The 24,342-nt window shown below is 39.2% G+C and overlaps 1 protein-coding gene and 1 long non-coding RNA gene across 2 annotated transcripts in view; both read left to right on the top strand.

The window, feature by feature from the left end:
- Positions 1-12,491, top strand: part of DSG4 (desmoglein 4) — a 109,979-nt gene extending 97,488 nt beyond the window's left edge. The window contains exons 15-16 of the mRNA XM_085605710.1: positions 2,253-2,539; positions 8,091-12,491. Of these exons, the coding sequence (XP_085461836.1) occupies positions 2,253-2,539; positions 8,091-9,248 (1,445 nt within the window). The 3' untranslated portion in view covers positions 9,249-12,491. The remainder of the gene's footprint in view (positions 1-2,252; positions 2,540-8,090) is intronic.
- Positions 12,492-14,160: 1,669 nt separating this feature from the next.
- LOC146831409 (uncharacterized) overlaps positions 14,161-24,342 on the top strand; it is a 33,832-nt gene continuing 23,650 nt past the window's right edge. The window contains exon 1 of the long non-coding RNA XR_014961567.1: positions 14,161-15,275. This is a non-coding gene — a long non-coding RNA (uncharacterized LOC146831409). The remainder of the gene's footprint in view (positions 15,276-24,342) is intronic.

Here is a 24,342-nt window from a genome sequence, read left to right as displayed (position 1 = left end):
GGGCGCCCAAGTTCCCCTTCAAAGTATTTTTAATTCACCCACGTTAATCAGTCCCACTGGCACAATCTGCTTTATTATTCATCTGGCTCGTGTTCTTAAAAAATACCTTGTGTCTTTTAATCTCTGCAGTTTGACACAACCTTTTCCAGAAATACATCATGGAAAAAATCCATTATACATCCCTTTAAAGATGCCTGGAAACCACATCATATTACTTTGAGCTACTGACCGATTGGGCTTAAAACTGCAGCATTTGACAGTTTTTCAACCAATTTTTTAATTTTTATTTAATGCGATTTTATATAGCGCGAACATTACCCGAAAGTGTCAGAGCGCTGTACAAAAGAACCAGTTGGGTTACATAAGGACTTTGGATTACTCTAAAATCACATAGGAATGGTAGTAAGTACAAAGGTCTACTACATATAAAAGTGGTTAGAGTTCTATATATACAAATAGTAAATTCACACAGGATTACATTTTAACAGCAATTAGGCTTGAACAATTATATATTACATATTTACAAATATATATATATTTAAGGCAGTCCAGCAAAAAGAGAAAAACGATCAAGGGTCATCAGGAGGAGTCGTGAGGGGAAAAGGAACGGAACAAAGGTCAGACAAAATGGCGGGTCCGGGTGGTTGGTATAGAAGGAGACCATCTCCAAAACGTTTCTTCAGGGATAGCCCTCTTCCCCAGAATACTTTGAAGTGGTCCTCAAAGCGTATTACATCCTAAGTATTATTTCTGGCTCACAGTGCTTATAAGGGTTTATCAAAAAACATATCTCCAAGGAGACAGCCTGATTTGATGATTTGAGCAATGTTGCCTCTTACTATTTCTTGTGGCACCATCAGTGGCGATTCCTTGAATGGTCCGATAAAGAGGGGTTCAATTCCTGTTATATTTTCGGCATTGTCATGTAACTTGATGAGCAGGCTTACCACACGCACAGCCACAGACTGGTTGCGTTGACTCTGCAAGTGGCAGTGTGGCCGGAGGAAGCAGCTATTTTACGGCTGTACGGAGACATGAAGTGACGTGTTTCCTTATAGCCAATAAGAATCCACAATTTTTTAATGCCTTCCGGGAGACCTTTTTTCGCGGCCGAAACAGTAAATGTCGCGGCAATCGCGCTGGTCAGCCGATTTCGCGATTTCTTTGTGAATCGCGAAATCGTGATATGCTGGAGGGTCTGATTAGAACTAGCGCAGCTTCGCCATCACAGGGATCAGAACTTCACCTTTGTGTGGATTGTAACCGACACATCCTCGTCATTGCGTGGATGGGCCCGGAGCATTGTCTTCGGAATCAGCAAATCACCCTCATAATCGATGCATCCTCTGCTATAGGAGCAGAACTGATGCATCACATTCGGGACCAGAGCATCATCATTGGAACTGACATATCGCCAACTTTGCGTTGACAAAACCGATGCATCCCCTTCTGTTGCGTGATCAGAACTGTTGCATTGCCTCAGCTGCACCCCACATTTCCCTCAACGTCTATGCAAACCAGGATCAAGGTACTTTTGTTCAGCAGGCCTAAGTGGGTCGGTGCATCTGGCCTGTGCTCCATCGTGGTCAGCCTGAACGTTTGACTTTGCCAAGGCCCAGCACAACCAGATTTCCCAAATAAGCGCTCACTGCTTTAAGTGCTATTTTACAGTTTATTCTTAAAAAAATGTATATCTCAAGTTCTACCTATTGGATTTTTGTCGTTTTGGACTTGTTTTAGTTATTAAATTAAGTTCAATTTTTCTAACTTGGTGTGGATTCATTTTGTGTGGTGTTTTCACCGTTTTACTGTTTGAAGTCTTGCAAAAATACTTTACACATTGCCTCTAAGTTAAGCCTGACTGGTCTGTACCAGGTTACCAGAGGGTGACCAAAGGTTAATTTAGGCTTTCCCTGACTAGAATAGTGGTTGCTGCCTGACTTGGGATCATACCCAAGTCAACCAAGGACCCAATTCCTAACACTTTGAAATTGGAACGACATCCAAGCAGCACAGATTTGTTATTGGCAACGAACAAAATATATTCTAACGTATATTTATGTTGTTTTGTTGTCTGCAAAGTATGTTAAAATCCCTCATTGAGATGCTCTTATAACCATTAATGCGGAGTAGACTCTGTTGTTAATTAGCAAAGGTTGACAATGAGTGTCCCTATGGCAAAATGGTAATTTTTCAAGATGATAATTCCAGCAATACCAAAAAAAGATAACATAACATTTGTTCTTTTCCAGATACTTATACCAACACATTCTTAGTCGGAGGAGCAGCTACTGGGGCTGGTTTAGTTGGACAAGCTCTGGGAGGAGCAGCCGGAGCATCTGGAACTCACTATGGAACGGTGACAAGTAGAACCGCACATACTTCAGGAGACGGCGGAGGCTTTCTGTCGACAGGAATGAGAGGAACCGGATTTTCAGCAGCAAGTGGAAGAGGAGGTTCCATGGGAGGTGGAACTCTGAGGGAGTATAGAGAGAGTGAGGGACTAAATGGGGCATTCCTGGACAGCTATTTCACCGAGGTAAGATTCTTGTCAGCCTATACAATGCTACTTTCTACATAATAATGAAATATGTATAGTGACATAACATTCATCCTACCTGCTCCAGTACTCAGGTTGTGTCCTCAAACAATCCAGTTAGCATAATGTTCTGAAAACCTCACCGTAGCAGGTCCAAGTCACACGTGACAGCCTTGAATAAAATTTGGAAAAGCACAGAACATTCTACATGAATTTCTGTAAGCACTGTATGACTCTCTGTAACCACATGAACAATGTATACGAAAGAAGGGAATTCAAACCCTCAATAATATATTTATTGCACTAGCTATCGCCTGTTGGAGTTTGGAAGGCTACATACTAAAACAAATTCTCCATGCAAACTACTTACAACTTTAAATTAAAAGTTTGTGTCAAGCAATTCAGCCAACCCACCTTCATTTGTTCTTAGTGATTAAAATAAATACGGCACATTATCTGTAGCTGGCCTGTCCAGTATTACTACCTGTGACGTGAATTTTCCATGCATTACCTGATGAGCAAAATTACAGAAGATCAGGATGTCTTTCATTTGTACAGAGAAAGAAGTATGTATTGTGACTATTACATTGCACACACGGATAAGTTGCCTCGGTCAAATTGAAAAATGTCTGTGATTGGTCCGGTAAAATTAGGTCTCACCAGTGGATGCCATGGGCCCTGGTGCAAGCAAGGAAAATGGCTCCTTTGACTGCTGTTGTGGCAGTAAAACACAGAACTGTCAGGGTTTAATGGGTCTTCAGGGCTCTAGGCCCCAGTGCCATTGCACATCCTGCACCCCCTGCATCAATGGCTAGCAGTCCATTTGATCATCAACAACAATAGAATCAGATATATACAACTTTCAAAATGATTTGATCATGCACTCATTTTTCAAACCATTAATTCTAGTTGTCAGAATGTATGGTGGCCCCTGTTGTTAGGGGGGATAACACTGAAGGATCACCCATATCTCTTAGATGGGCCTTGGCCCATTTGAGAGTATGTGATCCTTCCCGTTGTGGGTTTTTAGAGTTGGTGGTCTACATGTGTGACTCAGTTGGCTCCAGAAGGTCAACCGCACACCACAGATGTGCCTTGGTACTTTTGATGCTTTGTGACTGTGTTTCTTACGCATCACACAATGTGCTGTCCCACAGATGTTGGCATATCTACAGTGAAATACCCCACTCTGATTTTACCATTGCATTGTTGTACTGACTTATCATGATGCCCACTGTCAAAATCCACCCTAGACAAGAGATCATACTCTCTGTCAAGACCTGTTTTTTAAGCCTTGAACTCCCAAGTTCTTTAGAGTTGTTTTTCCTTACATAACTCTATTCAATGCCATGACTGGCAGACCCTCCTTTACTTGCCTATTTTGTAGGAAGTGATGGCCCACTAGTGTTTGTGTAGAACGATTCATGTTTTATGTTAAACTAACATTGCTTTCTACTTTTGTGCCATTTCTGAGACGTTTCGCCATATCTTTGTTAGATTTCTAGATCTTTGGGTTGCTTGCATCCAATGAATGTAGGTCACATGAAAATGCCTTTCAGTTTCTCATCTTTGCTCATCATTGGCTGCCGGTCCTTAACAAAGTTTTTTTTTAGTCAGTTCTAGAGAATAGGTAACCATTAATTGTACTCATTTAGTAGTGATGATCTGTTTTTATTGAAGCAGGTTTTTCTTTATGAATTCTTGATTTGCAACTAAATTCCCCTGTAAAGTTTTCTGCTGAATCAGTGAATATGCAGTGGTACCTGATTGCCTGAATGCATCTCACAGATCGTTTTGTGTGGCTGGGATAAGAGTTGATTCTGAGCACATGCTAGTTTCTGTCTCTGGGTGGGTTGAATACAGCTATTTCGAAGTGGTCATTTCTTCCCACCGTTATTGTGGTGTATGGGACATGTATGCGTGTCCAGCTGAATATGATGAATTTGTGATATCTGATTTTTTTTTGGAACACTCTTTTCCTTTAGTCCACCTCATTAAAATGTCATCTTAGTACATGTATGTTACTGGTTTAATGGAATGTTGTAGGAATTCCTGCTCCAAATCTGCATTTAAAAAAATGAAAATACTGAGGAGCTATTGTCTGTCCGTGGTTCCCACCATATTTTGTAGCAAATGTCTTTGGCTATAAGATAAATTATGGTGTGCCAGTTTAAATTTAGTGGTATTTGTGAGAACTCCAAGAAGCATGTCTATTCTATTGTATTGTATTGTAATTGGATTTATATAGCGCTTACTACCCCTTACGAGGCGTCAATGTGCTTTTCCGGTGAGTAGCACACTAATCCGGAACCCATAAAGGATTAGTGGTGAATTCGTAAAGTGAAAAAGGAAAGTATTTGGGTGGTGGCTATCCATTTTAGGAGTTAGTGACAGGTAGTTAATCCATCATCCTTGCACAATGTTGCAGTATAAAGACGCAGCATCCAAAGTGGCTAAAGGATTAGGCGATACCAACCCTGTCTCTCCAGTCTTCCTGAAGTGTGTCATGACCTCTACCAAGGAGGCAGGTTATCGGGGGTGTAGAGTGCTTCCTCTCCGAATCCCAATGCACCACCAGGTCGTTCAGCTGCAAATTTGGATTTTTCAAGGAGTATCTGAGTCAGTGGTTCCTTTGCAGGCTGGGGAACGGCGTGCCCCTTCCAGTACCTGCCTTAATGTTTAGGGCATTAAGGGATTACGTCCAATGGAACTGTATTCATTAATAGGTCCTAGTGAATGGCAATCACTCTTAACCATAAAGAACAAACAGACAACACAAAATCAATTCATAATCTTGTATATTTATACAATGGTTATATTTGTTAATAGGCATTTAAAATGACCAGACCGTAGGTTGCTACAAGTCTAAATAAAGTGAAGGCACAGTGATCAGATGACTTGAATGTGCAGAAAGTGATCAAATATGGCACATTGGAAACAATATATAGCGGATATCTGAAATTGGACGTTCAACAGGTAGGATCACATTACGCGAATGTCCACTGAATTTCCCTTATAAGGTGATCTGAAGAAAGACCAAAACTACTGTTAATATATGATGTTTCTACCATAAAATAGTGATTTCACGGTGTCATCTTCATGAGAATGTTAATTGAAAGGTAGCATTCTTGTGGTAATTGTAAGAAATCTGGCCAAAACCTCTTGAAAAAGACATAGATCACGGGTAAACCAGAATAATACTGTGGTTTTACCTGGAGCAATTCCAATTTTAAGGCAATCTGAATGAGAAGGAAAAAACACAGAAAGGCCCTGGTTTCCAAGACAATACGTGTAAAAAAGCCAAGATGAACTCGAGGCAGTACAAACCGTCACTGCCTGTGTGTTCTTTAAAGTTGAAAAAGTTTGCTATTTACTAGAATCTGTTGGTAAATAATTCAGTTATGCCCTAAGGATTAAGGCTGTAGGAATGACCCCGAAAGAACCATTGTTGTCCTTTCTGCCTACAGAATATCAAGGTTTCTATGGACATTGGGTTGTCCCTGTAGTTTTGTTTTGGCATTTAGACATTGCCCAAAAATCCAGAGGCAAGCATGGTGCCCCCTTCCGCTTACTGTGGACTCAGAAACCAAGATGGCAGCAGTGCAATGCTAGTCACCCATGCCTCGCCACTCTTGAAGGATCCCCAATGGAGTCACATAGCCTTTCAACACATGCTTGTTATGTTCTGCGGGACATCAAGAACAAGAAAGATATCCTCCTCCCACTTTTAGCCGTGGTGACAGGAGCCTTGGTAGATGCAGAAAGTTTGAGTGATCATCTGAAATGTTGTGATCAGTTCTGATAGACAAGTCAATCATAATTGTCTCGTTCTTGACCTATAGTTAGATGTAAATGCACTTCACTCTTAATGCTTTACCTACAGTATTGTCTCCTGTTCTGTATGCTTCATTAGCCATATTGTTTCTGGGTCTGTGTAGCGTGCATCTCGAAGACTGCGCCCAATACTGCAGGATGCTTTGGATGCTGTGTGTCCAACTTTTTCTTGAAGGATGTGTCCAGTTCCAGAGGCCTGATTTGCTGAATTGTGTGTAGCACCTGTTACCAAGCTTGAAAATGAAGTCCAGTACTTTTAGATGAAACTCTGGGATAATGTGTTCAGTAGAGCGGGCTTGATCTGGAGAGTTGTTCTCAGTTCTGGAGGCTACATTTGGCATAGTGTATGAAATTCTTGAGGTCCCATCAGGAGTACAGTGTTCACATCTGAGATTTGATTTATATAACTTGGGTTAGTTCTGGAGTGCTTCAATGAAATGTTTTCAACTGTGATGGCTAGCTCTGGCATATTGTATTTCATTTTACAGACCACATCTAGCATATTATGCCTGTTTCTGAACATCACAGCTGAAGAGTTCAGGACCAATGTTTAACGTGTATGTGTGTGTTTATGTGATTAGGTAAGAAGGTGTATGAATGGGCAGGCTGTGAATCAAGGATGGCAGTGTGCGCAGAGGATAATTGGCAAGTGAGTGAGTTACTAAATGAAAGGCTGAGGAAATGGATCTATGAATTGTGAATTGGCTGGATAGATGAGCGGGTGGGTGTGCAAAGTGATGTGTCGCTGTTTGAAGTGTTGTGTGCAAGTTTTTTGGGCCAGTGAAGGAGGAGTTTGTGAGTGTGTATGTAAGTAAGTGGATGCGAGTTGGAACGAAATATGGCTGAGGGTTTCTGCAAGTCATTAACTTCGAACACTTTTCTACTTTGCTGACCACTGCTCTTACATTACATTACATTTAGAAAGAAAGCGCTTTCATGAACATGCACTTTTTCAGGCATCTGTATTGGCTAGGGTTGAAAAGTTATTGTTTATATGAGACTGTTGTGTATCATATCATATTCAATGAATGTATGTCATATCACCTACATTAAGCTTTTTATCCCAGCTTCCAATTTACTGCACACATATTAATTCAATAATTGGACAATATAAATGTTGGATGCTACATGACAACCCTTAACTATCATTTACTGGATAATTGCAAGGGGCCTATATGGAGCAAAAAGCAGACTAACTTGTATCAAAATCCAGCATGTTATGTTGTTTTTGCTCTGTTATGCTATACTATTTCAGCCAGTTCAAAAGTGGACATTTTAGCATTGGCATGGACTCGCAGCGATGTAGCTCCCCGGTGGCTTTGCACGGGGTTCTAGTGTTAGAATCTCAGACCAAAGTCTCACCCAACTTTTGATGATCTCTAATTTGGATCATGTTCTCTTTATATTATTAATTAGATAGCTACTTATGATTGTCAGTTAGAGTCAGACGGCTTTGCCAGATGTTCACATATTTGCTAGGCTGATACGCAACCATTGCACTGTGGCTAGAGGTGAGCATGTGTGGTCTTCTTTGGTGGTGAGTGCCTTTAATTACTATTGTAACTGACTACATAACAGTCGGGCCATGTTAGGTGTATCAGAAGTATGGCAATCAGCATTTTGTTCTTGAAATTTATATGAGCACAGTGACTGAAATGATTAATAGAAACTCAGTACAAGTCAGCTGTAATGATTAATATTTCTTTGTTTTTTCTAGAAATCAGAATTTTATGCAAATGAAGATGAAGGGCGACCAGCAAATGATTGTCTACTGATATACGATAATGAAGGCGTTGGAAGCCCAGTTGGATCCATCGGCTGTTGCAGCTTTATTGATGAGGATTTAGATGACAGTTACTTAGACAGCTTAGGGCCCAAGTTTAAGACCCTGGCAGAAATTTGTACTGGGAGAACAATTGAACCCGAGCCAACCCTTTCAACAATAACTCCGAACATAAACACAGATATACATTTCAGGATGCCTGAAACTAGCATTAATGTTCGTGCCGCTGAACCTGCCCCTCCTCCTATCATCGATTCATCACTCATTACTGAAAGCTCATATTCATCTAGAGCTGAGATGCCCCAACCCAGACCAATTCCTGAGCCTGTAATGTCTGGCAATGTTCTAGTGACAGAGACATACACAACATCTGGTGCTGGCATGCAGCCTCCCACTTTAAATTATAATCCTCCTAGGCTGCAACCAAATGTTGTGATGGAGGAAACATACACAACCACTGGTGGCTCTGTGCAACCTTCTACACTAAATCGTAATCTTCGGCTTCAACCGAATGTAGTTGTGACAGAAACACATGTTGGTCCAAACTCTGGCAGGCATGGAATGTTAGACATTCCAGAAGGTTCTAATGTTGTTGTGACAGAAAGGGTGATTCGTCCAGCTTCAGGTTTTCATAACATGCCTGATCTGAGCGATGGCTCCAATGTTGTAATGAGGGAAAGAGTGATTGGGCCGAACATTTCAATGCCCTCAAACTCTTTCAGCTTTCCTGACATAGGAGATGCTCAAAATGTTGTGGTGACAGAAAGGCTGATACAGCCAGCCTCTGGGTTTCAGGGCAATTTCTCAAACTACCCTGAACTCTCAAACGGACAGAACATGTATGTTACAGAGACAACTACAGTCACTGGCTCTGGCAACACAGGGCAAATGTTTATTTCTGATAACAGGCTAAGTCCTTCTGCTGGAGCCATTTCCCAGAGTACAATGGGTACAATGCAAAGTGCAGGATCTGGGGTTACAGGCCAATTGCTAACTCCAGAAGCTATTCTAAATCAAGCCATCGGAGCCCCCTCTCCGAACACAGTTCGAAGGGTAACAAAATATAGTAAAGTCCACTATTCAAATCAGTAGAACATTTGGTTACGTCTTCACAGCAACCTAAACCCATACTTCATTCACCTCAGAAAACAGAAAGGACTTGTCAATTGGAGTTAGTCAATAATTTGTAATGTTCCTAACTTTTATTTGAGTAAATTATAAGGATATTCCTTGGTCACATGACAGGAATAGTCATCAGGTTAGTTTATTTGTATTGATTATTTCATCCAGCAACTTTTGGGGGAGTTTAATATATTCAGCTCAGTATATGCCTCAGCATAATAAAAAATAATAAGTATATCACAGGCAGAAAGAGTTAAAAAAATAACTTTTAATAATGAAAAATGATATGCTCTAAGATAAGTCCTGTTTGGCCTACATTAGAAAGATATGCCCTGCTGACCACAACTGAATAATTGAAGACTCCACTTTGCCCCCGCATGCCCACTGACCATGGCCATTAAAAAGATTATTGAGGCATATTTTTGCACAATATATTCTTTTTTTGCATCTGCACTTTTTGCTAATGTTGCATGAATAAAATGCTGGGATTAAATTCTATTGGTCCAACAGATTTTTACTTCAAAAGCAGAAAACTGTGGTTAAAACTATAGAGGGCAGCAAAACCAAACTAGCTTACTAGGATGGAATGGAGCCATATATTATGTCTAAAGAAATTGGTCATTTTGAGAATGATGTTAGTGGAAAAAGTGGCAAATGGATATTTGACTCCACTGATACTGTTGTGATTTAATGTTGTAAAGTATGTAAAGTAACGCAACTGTAGTAGATTAAAAATAAATAGCTGTAAATAAAACAAAGAAAGCCATAGACTATTATTTTTTAGATAAATAATAATGAGGTGGATTTCCTTTCCCGGCACTATAATTCTTATGAAAAATTACTCTTTGTAGTAGTTAAGATAGGAAGAGACGTATCGTCATCCCTGCACCAAATCTAAAGGAGCATAAACTACACAACGATTAGCCTGTAGCATCTAATCCTCCTTTGCACATGGCAGTGGATAAGACTGTGGAGGTATAGTTAAGGCTAGTGCTTTTGTTGGTGGGAAACCGCCATATCAAAACACAAGCTCTTTTCCCTGTAGCACCAATAATCATTGCACCATTCCATAGCTTAGTTATCATAGAATCTACAGGTTTAAATATAAGATATTTTGTAGTTTATTGTTCAATTTTGTCTGCCACAAAAAATAAGTATATACAAATCTGAGCGAGCGGGCTTGCCCCACTATTACATGTAAAAATGTATGTACGTTGATAACCTAAAAATAAAATGTATCAATTCTTGTTAAGATGCTTCTCATTTCATAGTAAAACAAACCAATATTTTAGGTGACTCCTTACACCTTTTTTAATTATTTATTTCTATAACTATTTTTGTACATGTAGTGCTTAAAACAGGTGCTATTTAGAGCACGAGTAGAAGAACTGAAGTATACAGTTATAAATAGAGCACCTTTCCAGCAATGTGCCTCAATTGTTGTCTCATGACCCACCCCTACTGGGCGACAGGGTAGTTTATGTATATTCACATGAGATGGAGTTTAATGGCTGCTTTGGTGACTGTAGAGGGAGATAATGTATTGAAACTGTATTTTCCTCAGTGGACCAAATTGTGTGAACCTGAACAAATGCGTTTATCACTCCGACCCTCAGGTCCCTAATGTCCCAAAATTTGGAGAACTTTAACATGGTAAATCAACAATTGTCATAAAAGCAAATTATTCAATAAATGATGTCTCCTCTACAATAATGGAAGGCCGAATCATGCTGGGGCTCTCCAACGCTGCACCAACTATTAACCAATACAGTGACTCAAATCAGATATTTCTTTCCAACTACACATTATGACATTTTAAAGTGTTCCTTAATCACTGGCCCTAGTTGACATAGGAGGAGAATATATCATCATTTAACATTCTAAATGTATATCACGTTCTGCTTCCATTGTCTATTGATGATGACTTGTAAAGTAGGACAAAGACAATCACCATGAGATTTTCACAAGGTTTTTGTTGATATTCACACTTTTAAGATCATATGTTCTTGTTTTAAATGTCCATGTGATTAAGGAAACTTAAGCACTAAAAGAACTTGTTACAAGTTTTTGAGCATTGGAGAAAAAAGACTCTATGTTATAGTTATACAGTATTTGCACTACAGTTTGTTATATTGCATTGCTGACAAGTAAATTGTAAATAGGAAACAGGTGAACCAAACAGCATCAAATCATGCTTTTTAGATAAAACCAATAGTGTCCGTACTTGCTTCGCATAAATGTTTCAACTTCTTTATCATTAGGGACAGTCAAAGGTTTCTATTTTGTGGCTAAATGCACTGTTGCAGTATTTTGTTTCTTGCTTCTGTGCTACATGGCTTGCAACTTCAATAGGATGTTCCTGTGGCTAACACAGCAAATGAGTGACCGTGATGGTTTTCATGAAGGAAGACATCTTAAAAAGTAGCATGAAGATCAATGCCTATGGCAAATCACACAGAACACCATAGTAAGATGTAGAAGCTACTCTGGTATTGTAGAAATTCACAACCCTAGCACATAACTCGATTCAACTTCCTATTTTCAAAGTCCCTCCTTTGTCTTTGATAAGGAGTGAATCCTATCAAGGGACAATAGATCTTATTTATTAAAATATTTTATATGTAATGTTTTGCTTTACTCTGACATAGACTTTGGGAGACAATATCTAAATACTTAGGTGTGTACAGTTGCTATGGGGCCTTCCAAAAAAACAGTGTGCTTGTTCTTTTTGCTGAAGGTGTACTGGTGTGAGGAAAAACAGTATCTAAATCCTTAGCCTATAGCACTGAGGCGCAGTCGGTAACCCCCCCCCCTCCTCCCGCATTAAGGAGCCAAAAGGTATTAAAGTGCACGAATCAAAAAAGTATTTACTAGGCCTAAAGTGATGTGACATATGTATTTAAGAAATAGCCATCATGAATGACAGTGCACATATCGAAATGGAAATATGCAAGTGCGCCCTGCGTTGACTACTGCAAGAAATCGGTCAAAAGTGCAGGACAAATGACTAGCACAGAGAATTAAATATGCGGCCCCTGTGGTAACATATTCATGTTAGATTTTCAACATTGCCTGTTTTTTGGAGGGAATCATTTAATTGAAACTGTACTTAAAAAAAAAATTTGTGCAATTTGTTTTTATACTTCGCCTTGACTGTTTGGTTATATTTTTGTAAATCCTGGAAACCACTAATAAAAAGTAACTTTAAAATTTTTCATGTTTCTCCCTTATTTTGCTTAACAAAAATTCTGATAACCTGGAATAATTGCCATTCCCAGGAACATTGCTCTTATTTTTCACCACAAACATGTTCTATCTAATTCTTATCTGAATGACGGTAATGGTTAATCGGCAAGTGAGAATCAGGCTATGCAAATTTGACGCTTCCTAAGTAGAACATTTTCACTTGGAATTAGGGAAATATTGGGTGTGGAGTAAAAAGATAAAGACAATATTTCAATTTATCCTACATCACAGGTACCTGTTTCTTCACTCTTGTATAAGGACAACATTTGACAATAATGCTGATTGAACAATAGACAAAGGTAGATCTATGCAGAATGGTCAAGAGTTGTTTTGGCATTAAATATTACAACTCCTATTTTATCCCTCTGTCCCTAACAGCAAACTGTGAAATGATTTTCAGGGCCCTATTTTCTGTGTGGGCTCTTAGTAACTGCAATTCTGTGTCACTGCACAGATGTAACCCCTTTTCCCAAAAATATGGTTATATACCTTTACTTATAATTACTTCACATAAAAAAACAACATGACATAAACCATACAAACAGATGTGCAGAGTTTAATATCCTATTTAATAACACTGAGTAGTAAGGGGAGGGGCACACTGAACCCATTTGAGGCTTACACACACACACACACACACACACACACACACACACACAGAGTTGGGAATAGTGATGATGTAGCTATTGTAGGGTCTGAGTATCATCTGAAATTGGGATTTTTGTTTTGCTTACAACTTTTGCGCAATTTGACGATTCCGCATATAACTTTTCGAAGAGTAAAGTAAATTGGATTCGTAGTCCACCTCAGATGCAATTTAGAGCGGTCTAAAAAAACAGAACCTTTCCGTGCTAAACTCCCGTTGGGATCTTTGCTTTCTGCACAGAAAAAAAGCCAGCTTGTGGAATTCCTCCAAATGTGGCAAGAAACTAGACATTTTCTGAGAGGTGTGCCTTTGCTTGGTTTGGCATACATCTGCTCTAGATTTTAAGATATTACCATTTGAATAAGGTGTCAGCTGGTCTTCGAAGGCATCACAGGTAGATCTTGAGAGTTGAAAATGTATTTTTTTATTTGCCTATAGCTTCCGCACTGTTTAATCAATTCAGAAGAAATTTCACAAACGTTTAGTATGTGTAGCCAAGTCTTGTTTTTTAAAAAATTTGTTAAGGGAACCTGGTCAAAAATAGTTCACTTGCTAACAACAGTGGCATCGTTTGACGAATGTGAAATATGGCAGCCACTTAGCATGTTAAGTCTTCTATGAGTACATAAATATTACTGCAGATCTGTTCACGGAAAGCAAAGTTAAAAGGGGAGGAGGGGGTGAAAAACATTTTCATGTGATAAATACTTTGGTGCTGTTTAAGGGATTTGCTTAAATTTGGCAGAGCCAACAAGGAGGAAAGTTAGAGCGGGATCTAAAAGTCATTTATTCGCTATTAACTTGACAGGCATGTGACAGACCGTTGGCATGTCTAGCTTACTCTTCATACCTTGAGTTTCATGTAGCTCTATCAACAGTGGCATGGTTAAGTTAGGCCAAAAAGTATTTTAATAACTTTGGCAGCCTTTGACAATTCTGCAAGCAAACTGTGAGGGATTTACATGTTTAGTATGTATTCTGCTGGTATGTCAAGTTAAGCCAGTGCAATAATTCCATGTCTCACACACATCTGGCCTGGGTGTAAAGTTCCATTTGACAGATTTGCACAAAGTGAGATACTAGGATTGGGTTTAAATTGCAAACTGTATAAGAAGCTGACGACTTGCGGAATGGGATATTGGCTGCCTGCAGCAAACCGCTGTTGCACAAGACTAAAGACTACATGCAGCTTTGGTTTGGAGCAAGTTGGATTTGCACAGGACCTGGTGTGTGACCCCCTGCGCATATCTGAAGGCCTAGCAGAGTAGGGGTAAGCTCCATCCGACACCACATAGCCAGAATATATATCCACACAACTACTATTAAAACACTTTAAATTTTACAATTAAAACCCACAGTTAACATGAAGTTACGGTTAGCTTTGGTCACAACACTTCAAACAATTTGAAATTTACCTAAAACGCCAGAGTTAAAGTGCAGTTATAGTCATGGCATCAAACTGCAAAACACCTGAAATACCCCAGTGATTATTAGTTCCACAAACCATAGATTGAAACACCTGCCATACAAACCATAACCCACACTAAATCCAATGCTCCTGACCTCTCTATTAATGTAACAGATGACTTCATAATTGACATAAATTATCTCACTAGTGACATGAAATATTGCCTTCCCATTAACATTATGAATGCCACAACTATGGATAATGTGGGATGTCTTTGTTTGTATACGTGCTGTAATTAATAAATCAGATGTAAAGTCTTATTGTTGTAAATATCGTGGTGTCATAAGCGTTTCATTTGCGTGTGTGTTATGGTTTGCTTGGCAGGCGTGAGAGCCTTGGAATGCAGCACTAACCCAATATCTGGCTTTCACACACAGGCAAGGATTAGTGTGTATATATTGTTAGGTCAGGTTTGCATTGAAAAAACAGTTTTTTGTTTTCCTAATAGCTTTGGCGCATTCAACAATTCTGCACAAAACGTTCCAAAAAACATAAGTTCCTGAGATTTGGTTTTTTCATTGCAGATTTTGTGCAGATCCATCAAGGGGGGAGGAAAAAAAGGATGGGATCAAAAAAGTGACTTTTCCACATTTTAACTCCCAGAGGAAAATTTGCTAACTGCTAAAGAAATAAACAGGTAAACGGAATTACACAAAACTTAGTATGAAACAAGAGTGTACTATTTTACCAAAGAAAATGCCTTTGCTAGTATTCTGTTCAATGTTTTCTGAGAAATTATCATTACAAAATTGTGTTGGTAGGCTTTAAAGAGTTAAAAAGTTATTGCTATCTGTACTATTGGACTGCAGATGGTCTGTTAACCTGGGCTCACAGACAATCCATGGGCCCAAATGTAAACAATAATTACATTTGATTGGCTGAGGGAGCTTTTTTCCCGTTAGGTAGAGGATCTGAATGAGGGACTGTGAACCTGATCCCTCTGATTGGCTGGTACAACTCTGAAAAAGTCTGTTGCTGCAATTATTACAGGATGCAGGCTTGTTCCTGGTTCCTGAAAAAAAGTGAAGGATCAAAAAGGGGCGGGGGAAATAACTTCTGGCTCAAGCTGAGGTCGGGGTCCAAAGCCAACCCCCCCTGTGTGTGAAAATAAAAAAGCTTAACTGAGACTATTGTCTCAGTAAAGCGTAGGTTTTGGTCCTAAGTGTAACTGAGACCAAAACTGAGAAAAAAGTCTAACTTCACTACTCATAAATGCCCTTTGTGAATACCGAAAATCGTAAAGTTAGACCTTCGTCACAGTTTACCTTTGTGAATCGGGTCCTCGTATTATTAGTAGCTCAGGATGATTTTAAAAGAAGATAAGTAGCTCTTGTTAGTGAAAAGGTTGGAGAGACCCCTGTATATATCTATATAAACATAGAAAGCTATATACACACAGTCAGATTTAAACATTTCAAGCAAACGTGTTTGTGTATGCATGTGTCCCTTCTGTAGATGGCCCCAGTACATTTATCTCTGGCCCAATGTGGGCCTTCCTTAAAATTCACGATCTGAAGAGGCGCTTATGAAATCTACTGATACTCCTGAGAATACCACAGTGCTTGACATCAAATTCCCTATCCATCTAAGCACAGGTGACATTGTTAACCCAACTCAATTGTATTAAATATATGAAGTTTGCAACGATAAATAGTTGAGGTGCTGCTGGGTTGTGCACCCTTGATTGCACATGTAGCTCTGTGGCATGCACTTAATTTGCTAACTACCTTTTCAGATTTAAAGATTACCAAAAATTATGAAAAAATAAACTCTGATTATAGTTTAAAATTCTACATATTATGACTGCTTCACTCTTACTTCTTATGTTTGTTAATGAATTGCTTCATGAATAATTTAATCAAAATCAAAGGGTTAGGCCTCTGCACTGAGATGTGTGTGTGACCTGCTGCTTACAAGTTAAGATCCTGGCTTGGGGAATCAACCTGTGATACTTCCAGATTCAATTAACTTGGCATTGCTCTAAACTCGGATAAAATAATTTTATATAAAATATTATTTTTAAAAGCCCTTTGGGTGAAAGTACTCTAGAACAGTGGTGCAGCTAGCATTGGTGCACCAAGTGCAATGCACCGGGGCCCATTGAGCTCTGATAACTGATGTATTTTACTTTCCTAACAATAGTAAAATGGGACGTTTTCCACGCTTGCGCCAGGACCAGTAGCATCATTGCTGCGGTACTGCTCTATAATAAACACATTTCTCTTCACAGAAAAGTCATGAGTCTGTGAAAGTGCAATATTTTTATTTCCCACTCTTGTTGAAACCCACCAGTGCTGTCCTGCAAACAAACCTCTGATGTGGATGTCTGGTGACATTCTCACCTCTATAGGCTTAGAGTGCGAGCGGCAGAGCTCTTGCAGTCTCTGCACTCCTTCTTCAATTGATTTCCAAGAAAACGATTTCTGGCTGCAGTTTTTATTTCTTGAGGAATACTTGATACCATGGTCAGAAACCATCTCAAGATACTTAGTCCCACTTAAATCCTTATAATTTCCGCAGCAGAGGTTTCTGGGTAGGTAGGGGCTGCTTCTCAGAAGCAGTCAATGGAACTGTCAGACATACTCCATGCCTTTATACACTTCCGCTGGTCATTTTAGGCATGAATACAATTATTTGCAGTTTTAGATACCACAGAAAGAAAGAAAGAAAAAGAAAGAGAAAAAAAAACTTAAGAAAGAAAAAGAAAATTAACATGTTGAAAAGCTTTGTCTTCTTCAGGCAAGCCACATTCACATTTTAAGGCACACATTATTAAAACTAATGACATCATTAATCGTTGTTTTGTATAATATATAATTACATAACAGGGAAATAAAAGAACTAGCTCTCACGTTGTTTCAATGTTATTGTCTTGGATTATGATAATGACTATGGTTCAATAATCTGGAAATAGTCAAACAACTTCTTTGGACGTGTCTGAGAGTGACAGGGCACATTTTGAACAGGGATGGCCTGGTATGTTATTCAATTTCGACGGCTGAAGCTTTTGGACATTTTCATGTTAGTTATTCTTGCGTGTTTATTGTTAAAAGATGGCCTTCTGTTATCACGACTCAGGCTTGTAAGCAGTGCTTAATTAAAAAAAGAATGAGTGTCATTGCCCAAACCTGTGATCAGAAGCCTGCGGCTATGACATGCCACCATACCAAATAGCAAGGCTGTGAAGTTTTCAATCCACCTAAGGCCTCTTTAATCCACTACCAGACACCCTCTTCCCCTTTATCTCACTCTTGCAGGCTCCTCCTTTCTCCCTTTGTGACGGGTTTTCCATCTTTCTACTTCTTCCCTTTTGAATGTTTTTCTCAATCTTGCTCTTCGGAATGGTCTGATCAGGAAAAATAAGCGATGAACCCAAAAAGGAGTGCTGGTGGCCCCTACCAGCAACCACTGGCTCAAATTAAGCACTTAGGGCCATATGTAGGAAGCCCAATACCGGTCGGTAACGGCCGATTTTCGGTAAAAATCACGTTACCGACCGGTATTCAGGCTTTTGGTATGTAGGGGGCACAATTCAGGATTCGGTAATTTACCGAATCGGCAAAATTACCGAATCGGTAATTTTACCGATTCGGTAAATACCGAATCCTGAAATGAGATGTAGGGGGAGTGTGTGGGTGTTGTGTGGATTCGTTATTTACCACCAACTAAAAGTTGGTGGTAAATGACGAATGGCTTTGAAAAAGCATTTTTTTGCACTTAGAAGTGTGCAATGTGGCAGACATACATGCCCTTAGGGCATGTATGTGTGCCACATGTGCACACATGCAGGAATCAGGGGTGCAACAGGGTGTCACTGTGACACCCTGCCACCCTTGATTGTGCTCCCCCCATTACCGAATCGGTATTTACCGATTCGGTAATGGTAAGTGGCTTCCCATTGATTCCTATGGGCCTCCTGGCCCATAGGAATCAATGGGAAGCCAGTTACCATTACCGAATCGGTAAATACCGATTCTAAAATACCGACCCATTCCGAAACGGGAAATATTACCGATGGATTACCTACATAGCATTTACCACTTCATAAATACCGAATCGATAAAATTCGGTATTTATGAAGTGGTAAATGTTAGGCCACCTACATATGGCCCTAAATGTAATCTTATGCAAAGGCATTGTTTCTTCCATTCTGATGATTCTCTTCAATACAACAGCATAATATACATTGTGTTACCTTTAATCTGGTCAAGACAGTGAGCTTTGTCAATGGGTAACGCCGTTTTTACTTGTTGTTCTTTTTGAAGACTTTTTTGTTTTTTGCAACCATGAACATCTTCATTATTCTGCATTGGATATTCATACATTAGATGTCCATTATTATTTCAAAGCATCAATTTAAAAAAGCAAGCTGAATTACATACACCCTCAAATATCTACTTCTTATTTTGTCTTAAAGGACAGTTATGGAGACTTGTGTTACCACCAAATTTGATATCCCAAAAAATCCTCTTGATTATATCGAAGGGTGGCAATAATTAGAAAGTCCTTGGAAAAATTAATTTTGAAACAGAGCAAAACATTATTACAATCCCTAGTATGTACCTGTAGAAGATGAGATCTGATGTTTTGATAATTTTAGTGTAGCACAGTTTAATATGTGGTAGCATACATTATCCTAGCAAATAAAAATAGAATAGTAATAAAAAATCTATTCAATTAAAAAGCTGGCATGCGCTTTCACAAGTATGCGATATCACCTAACATGAATTGTAGAGAAAACGGACAGGTAGGAGACACTTTCGAAAAAGAGGCGTTCACAAAGGTTTCCTATGAATGAGAAAACGTATAGCGTTTAATATCTTTGGGTAACATGCTGCCATTCATGTATTTTTGTACATCTTTATTAGTCAGGTAGTGCATCTTTCAAATCAAAATCCCCTTACCCAGGTAACAAGTCCTAAAAAAAGAGACAGGTGGGGGTCTAACCTAGGTAGGCAGTATGCAAATGACATCATGGCACATGACATCGCAGCGTGTAACAGAGCATGAGGCATTACAGAAAGTGACATGACGAGAAGTGACATCACAACCTATGACCTCACAGGAAGTGACATCACAAGAAGTGACATCAAATCTTAATACCTCAGCCTATGTTTAGCAGCTTTATCATGAATACATTTGAGTGCATTATGAGATTTAACAGTGAGATTTTGTAACTGGGTAGTGCCAATAGGGTGACACAACCCGTCGCAAAATCTGGGCTTCAATTTATACATTTATTTTTTTAGAACTGCCACAAAGAAATTGGAAGCAAGGAGAAATGTGGCAGTAAATCTGCTCTGCTTAATTGGTTGCAAAGTTTGCATTCTTATGAGGTTACGGCACCTGCTGCAGAGATTTTGGGTGCCCTGTAAATCTCAGACAGTAATAATTATGGTAAGATAACTCTAGAGGTAAACACATTTGCTGGAGAGATTTGAGTTTTGTCTAACCCCAGTTTTGAATCAAAGTAAGTAGAAGGTTGTCGTAACGGAAGAAATGGTCCGTATTCAGGGTGGTATGTTCATGTAGTTTATTAAGTAATTAATAAATGAAGTAAGGTACAAATAACGAACCCCAACAGGAGCAGCCTGCTTGCTGCTCAGCCCTACTCTCAACTGACATTCATGCACGCATACAACACTCTATGACATCCTACACTCATACTAACATTCTACACCATCACTGGCTGAGCAGCAAGCTGGAAGCAGACACAACAAAGGTTAATGTGTCTCCTGCAAAGCACATCAGGTAACATACAGATTACAGATTTTTAATTTATACATCTAGATATGTGCTTTACTGCTTTCAACACAAAGATCCTTATGTTACTTACAGTTCATAAATTGTAATCCTTCTAACATAGCACAGTGAGCTATGAAGCTATGAACTCCTACACCTTGTTACTCTCACTGTATTATGTAACAGATCATGTACATCAACTTACACACACAATGTTTATTATCAATGTATAATATTTACATGTTATGTACAGAGTTCTGACACACTGTATTGGGATGAGTAGCGCTATAAAAGAAATAAAACAAAATGGTAATATTTAAATTGTTATTTGCGTAAATACTGGGACAAACCAACACATTTTACATTCTTACAGTGCATGCATATCTCTTATATATAGGGACTGAACAGAATCAAAAGCATTCCTCTCTTAAGTACATGTGAAATGATAAGCTGTGTGTCTTTGTTTTCCCTCAATTGCATTTAGGTTTGAGGCTCCAGTTAGCTCCCATTTAGGATACTCGAACAAAAAGAGGCCTGATGGCCCCTTAACTTCAGCTTTTGTTTTGGGAAAGTTGGAATTTAACAAAATAATGCTCCCTTCCTGCCTGCACATTGCTGCTCGGAACGAAAGCAGACAACATTCAGGTGCTGCTAAAAGTGTCCCAGTGTGCGACCCACACCTGGACGAATTCAGTATAATTTAGAGGGGCCCCACTTCTTGGCAGGGTAGACAGTGTCCACCCTGTGAAAAAAACGGGTGGACACCATCTACCCGTATGTACCCCCTGCTTGTACCCAGCCTTTACCCAACCTGTAAGGTGAAATACATCGATTTACAAGAAACAATTTATAAATAGAGGGAATGAATAACAATGATAAAGCTAAACAAAAGTATCTATCAGATCAAAATAAGTCAATGTGTGTGTAACATAATGACTTTGAATGGCACCTAAAATTTTGGTATAAGCTTTTTCATTAGGTGACATTACAAAGAAGTGAGTTCTTGTGTCTGGCACAAAGCAATGATACACTTCATTTACTTTGCCACAGGTATTTAAACAGAAGAGTATTCAAGTTTGACATGAGGTGATTTCTGAGGAGCAAGTGGAGTTTATATGAGGCTTATTTGGTTATCCTGACTGGTTTCCTTTCTTTAAATAACGCTGATATTTCTAGTCGTTTACATCCCGTATTGTCAGAAAACAGGGCTTTCACCTTTTCCAAAGTCGGTATTTATTATCCCCCATTAAAACACGTCTTGGCTACAAGATAAAATGTTAGTTTTCTTTGAAATCACTTTTATCAATTTCACAATCAAACAATGCTATATAACATCTACAATGACAATATAAGCGTCAAGCGAGTGGACTACAAATATATTAGTTTGTAACACAACAGAAATGCTTATCAATCAATGCTTCAAGAACCGCTAGGCTCTAACATTTTCATTCCAAAGGGCAACACACTCCTTTGTCTTTTAGTGGAGAAGATGTTGTATGAGTTGAAAGGATATGCCTCATTATACTGTAGAGCAACCCAAAGGAATATAAGACTAAAAAGTTATTTTATGAACTGTTCCTAGCTTAACCACTGGCAACTATGACCAGTGCTTAGATCGAGAATCACTTATTGAAGATGAAGCTGCTTAATATTCACAATAGCGCTGGAAAACAGTAGCTATGGATCTGTAACCACTGAAATGAGATTTCAGCTTGGGTCTACTCATAAAATGCAACAAATTAGTCAGCTGTTCTGCACCTTCTCAGTCCTCAGCACAACCGTGCTGACCCTCGAAAACCTTGAAGTACACTAAATATAGACAATTACAGTTGAGTTCAAACCACAGTCATGGGGCTCTTCCTGCAACTGCTAGCACCATAAATTCAAAGACCCCCCCCCCCCATTCCACCTCATTCATTTCTCCCACCTTCTCTCCAACATGATTACCAATGGTCAATCGAAAAGACACAGACAATGGCTCAGAGACTCTAATGATATCACTATACCACCTGAGTAGAACCTGAGAAAAAGTTATTCTGCGAGCCACTACTACAAAGTGATGTCTGAGGCCGTCAATGAACTAACCAGTGCCTCCTAAATTGAGCACACAAAATTTAGTGGTTTTAGAATGATCTCAATGTACAAAAAAGATTTTTGAGAATATTTAAGCATGTTGTAAAAAAGATATCTTCCAGGTACGCCTTTAAACCTAGTGTGGTGCGCATAAAAATACATATGTTGGCCAAAGAAGCATTTTCAGAAGTCAAATCAACTCAGTTGAAAGCCACACTAGAAAATGATTTTAAATTGTGAATCAAAACACAGATGCACCAAGTTCACCTGCTCTGAACAAAATGAATGAAAAATGTGAAACATTCTGCCAATATTCTGAGAAGGGCTTGACCAAACTCATTAATTTCTCTGTAATAGTAATGGAAGACCTGGACTGCCTGCAAATAGGGAGAGCTGTACCTCTATTAAAAAGAAATGAACATCTTAAAAAATGTCAGTCAAGTTTCTATACTTCTGTTCCTAGGCAAAGGGACGTGAAGACAGAAGGCATGCAAAAGCACAATTTAAACAAATCATTAGTGAAAGTAAGCTTATGAATGATGTCCAATTAGGATGTAGAACTAGGATGCAACCCTCTGAATATAACAGACAACTCCTGTCTTCTAATTCTCTTTGACCTGGCAGTAGTATTTCATATTAGTCTCTCACAAAACACTGGAAGAATAAACGTGTGACATTCTTCAGCCAAAGGTTCTCAATATCAGATCAGACTCCTTCAGAGGACTCTACATGTTTCATCCTTTAGTTTCAAAACAGTGGTTCAGTCCTTCCTGCTTTCTCAGAATGTCTATGGAAACAGACAATGTGAAAGTACAAATTAGCATGAATAAAATAAAATACATATGTATATACATACTTAGAGGGGCCTTTGGACACCTGTCTTCACCCACTGATCTTTCAAACACAATTTGCTTCAGTGGACCTCAGCATACTGCATGCACCAGTAGGAGGCCCACTTCGGCCATTTCACCAGATCATATGTGCTCAATTGCCAAAAAAGAAACGCACTTTAGTTTCAGGGTTGGTATTCCAGTTCTTTTCTTTACCAATGTTCTTTACTCTCTATTCCCTAGCCTTTTATTCTTATGGTTGTTAAGTATGGCTCTGGTAGAGAGCCACTGGTGTGAATGACTGGATTCTGAATCCAGTAATTCCCTGCTATGACGTACCAACAGTGCGTAACAGAGCTTGCTAATCACAGCTGCTATGCCATAAAGGAATTCCTGGCAGCGGCGGCTGGACTTTCTTAGAACTCTGCAGAGCAGAAAGCATGGTTTCTCAATGGGCGTCAGCGGAAAGCCCACAGTGGTGGGAGTGAGTGGCAGCAGGCCTCCTATTGTATGGCTATCTATTACTCCTCTGCCCCTGCATAGCTGTTGAAAGTAGAGGCAGATGATTTTTGGGACCATACATAACTGAAAATTACCAATGAGAAAATGTGAACTACGGGGGATTTGTTTAACTCAGGGTTCTGAGTGTCATCCTAGTCAACTAGAGCTGGCTCTCGGTGTCTATTTAATGACAGTCAGAACCTCTATGAGAAAAACCTTCACATAATTCACTGTTGTTCATCTATAATTTTATATGTTGTTTGTGAACAAAGTGGCAGAGCAAAGGTGACATTCACCACATTGCCATCGGTTATGTGTTGTGAGCCAAACTGCATTTAGTATATGGGAGTATATGGGTGTCCAGTGCTTTCCTGCAATATCTTAAACTGTGTGGGTTCATCCATACCTCACTTTTCCCATCATTCTTTGTCCTCAATCTGTGTGAGAAACAATCTACTAACTTTTTTCTGAAGGCATCAGACACTGAGATCTTATAGATGTGTAAAGCTCGAGTTTTACATCTTCAAATTCCCTTCTATCTTAAAAATCCTCTGTTAA

The sequence above is a fragment of the Triturus cristatus genome, chromosome 5_1, assembly GCF_964204655.1.
Source record: "Triturus cristatus chromosome 5_1, aTriCri1.1, whole genome shotgun sequence".
Taxonomy (NCBI): Eukaryota; Metazoa; Chordata; class Amphibia; order Caudata; family Salamandridae; genus Triturus; species Triturus cristatus.
The sequence above is the reverse complement of the archived record's forward strand: the minus strand, read 5'-3'. Positions and strand labels throughout refer to the sequence as shown.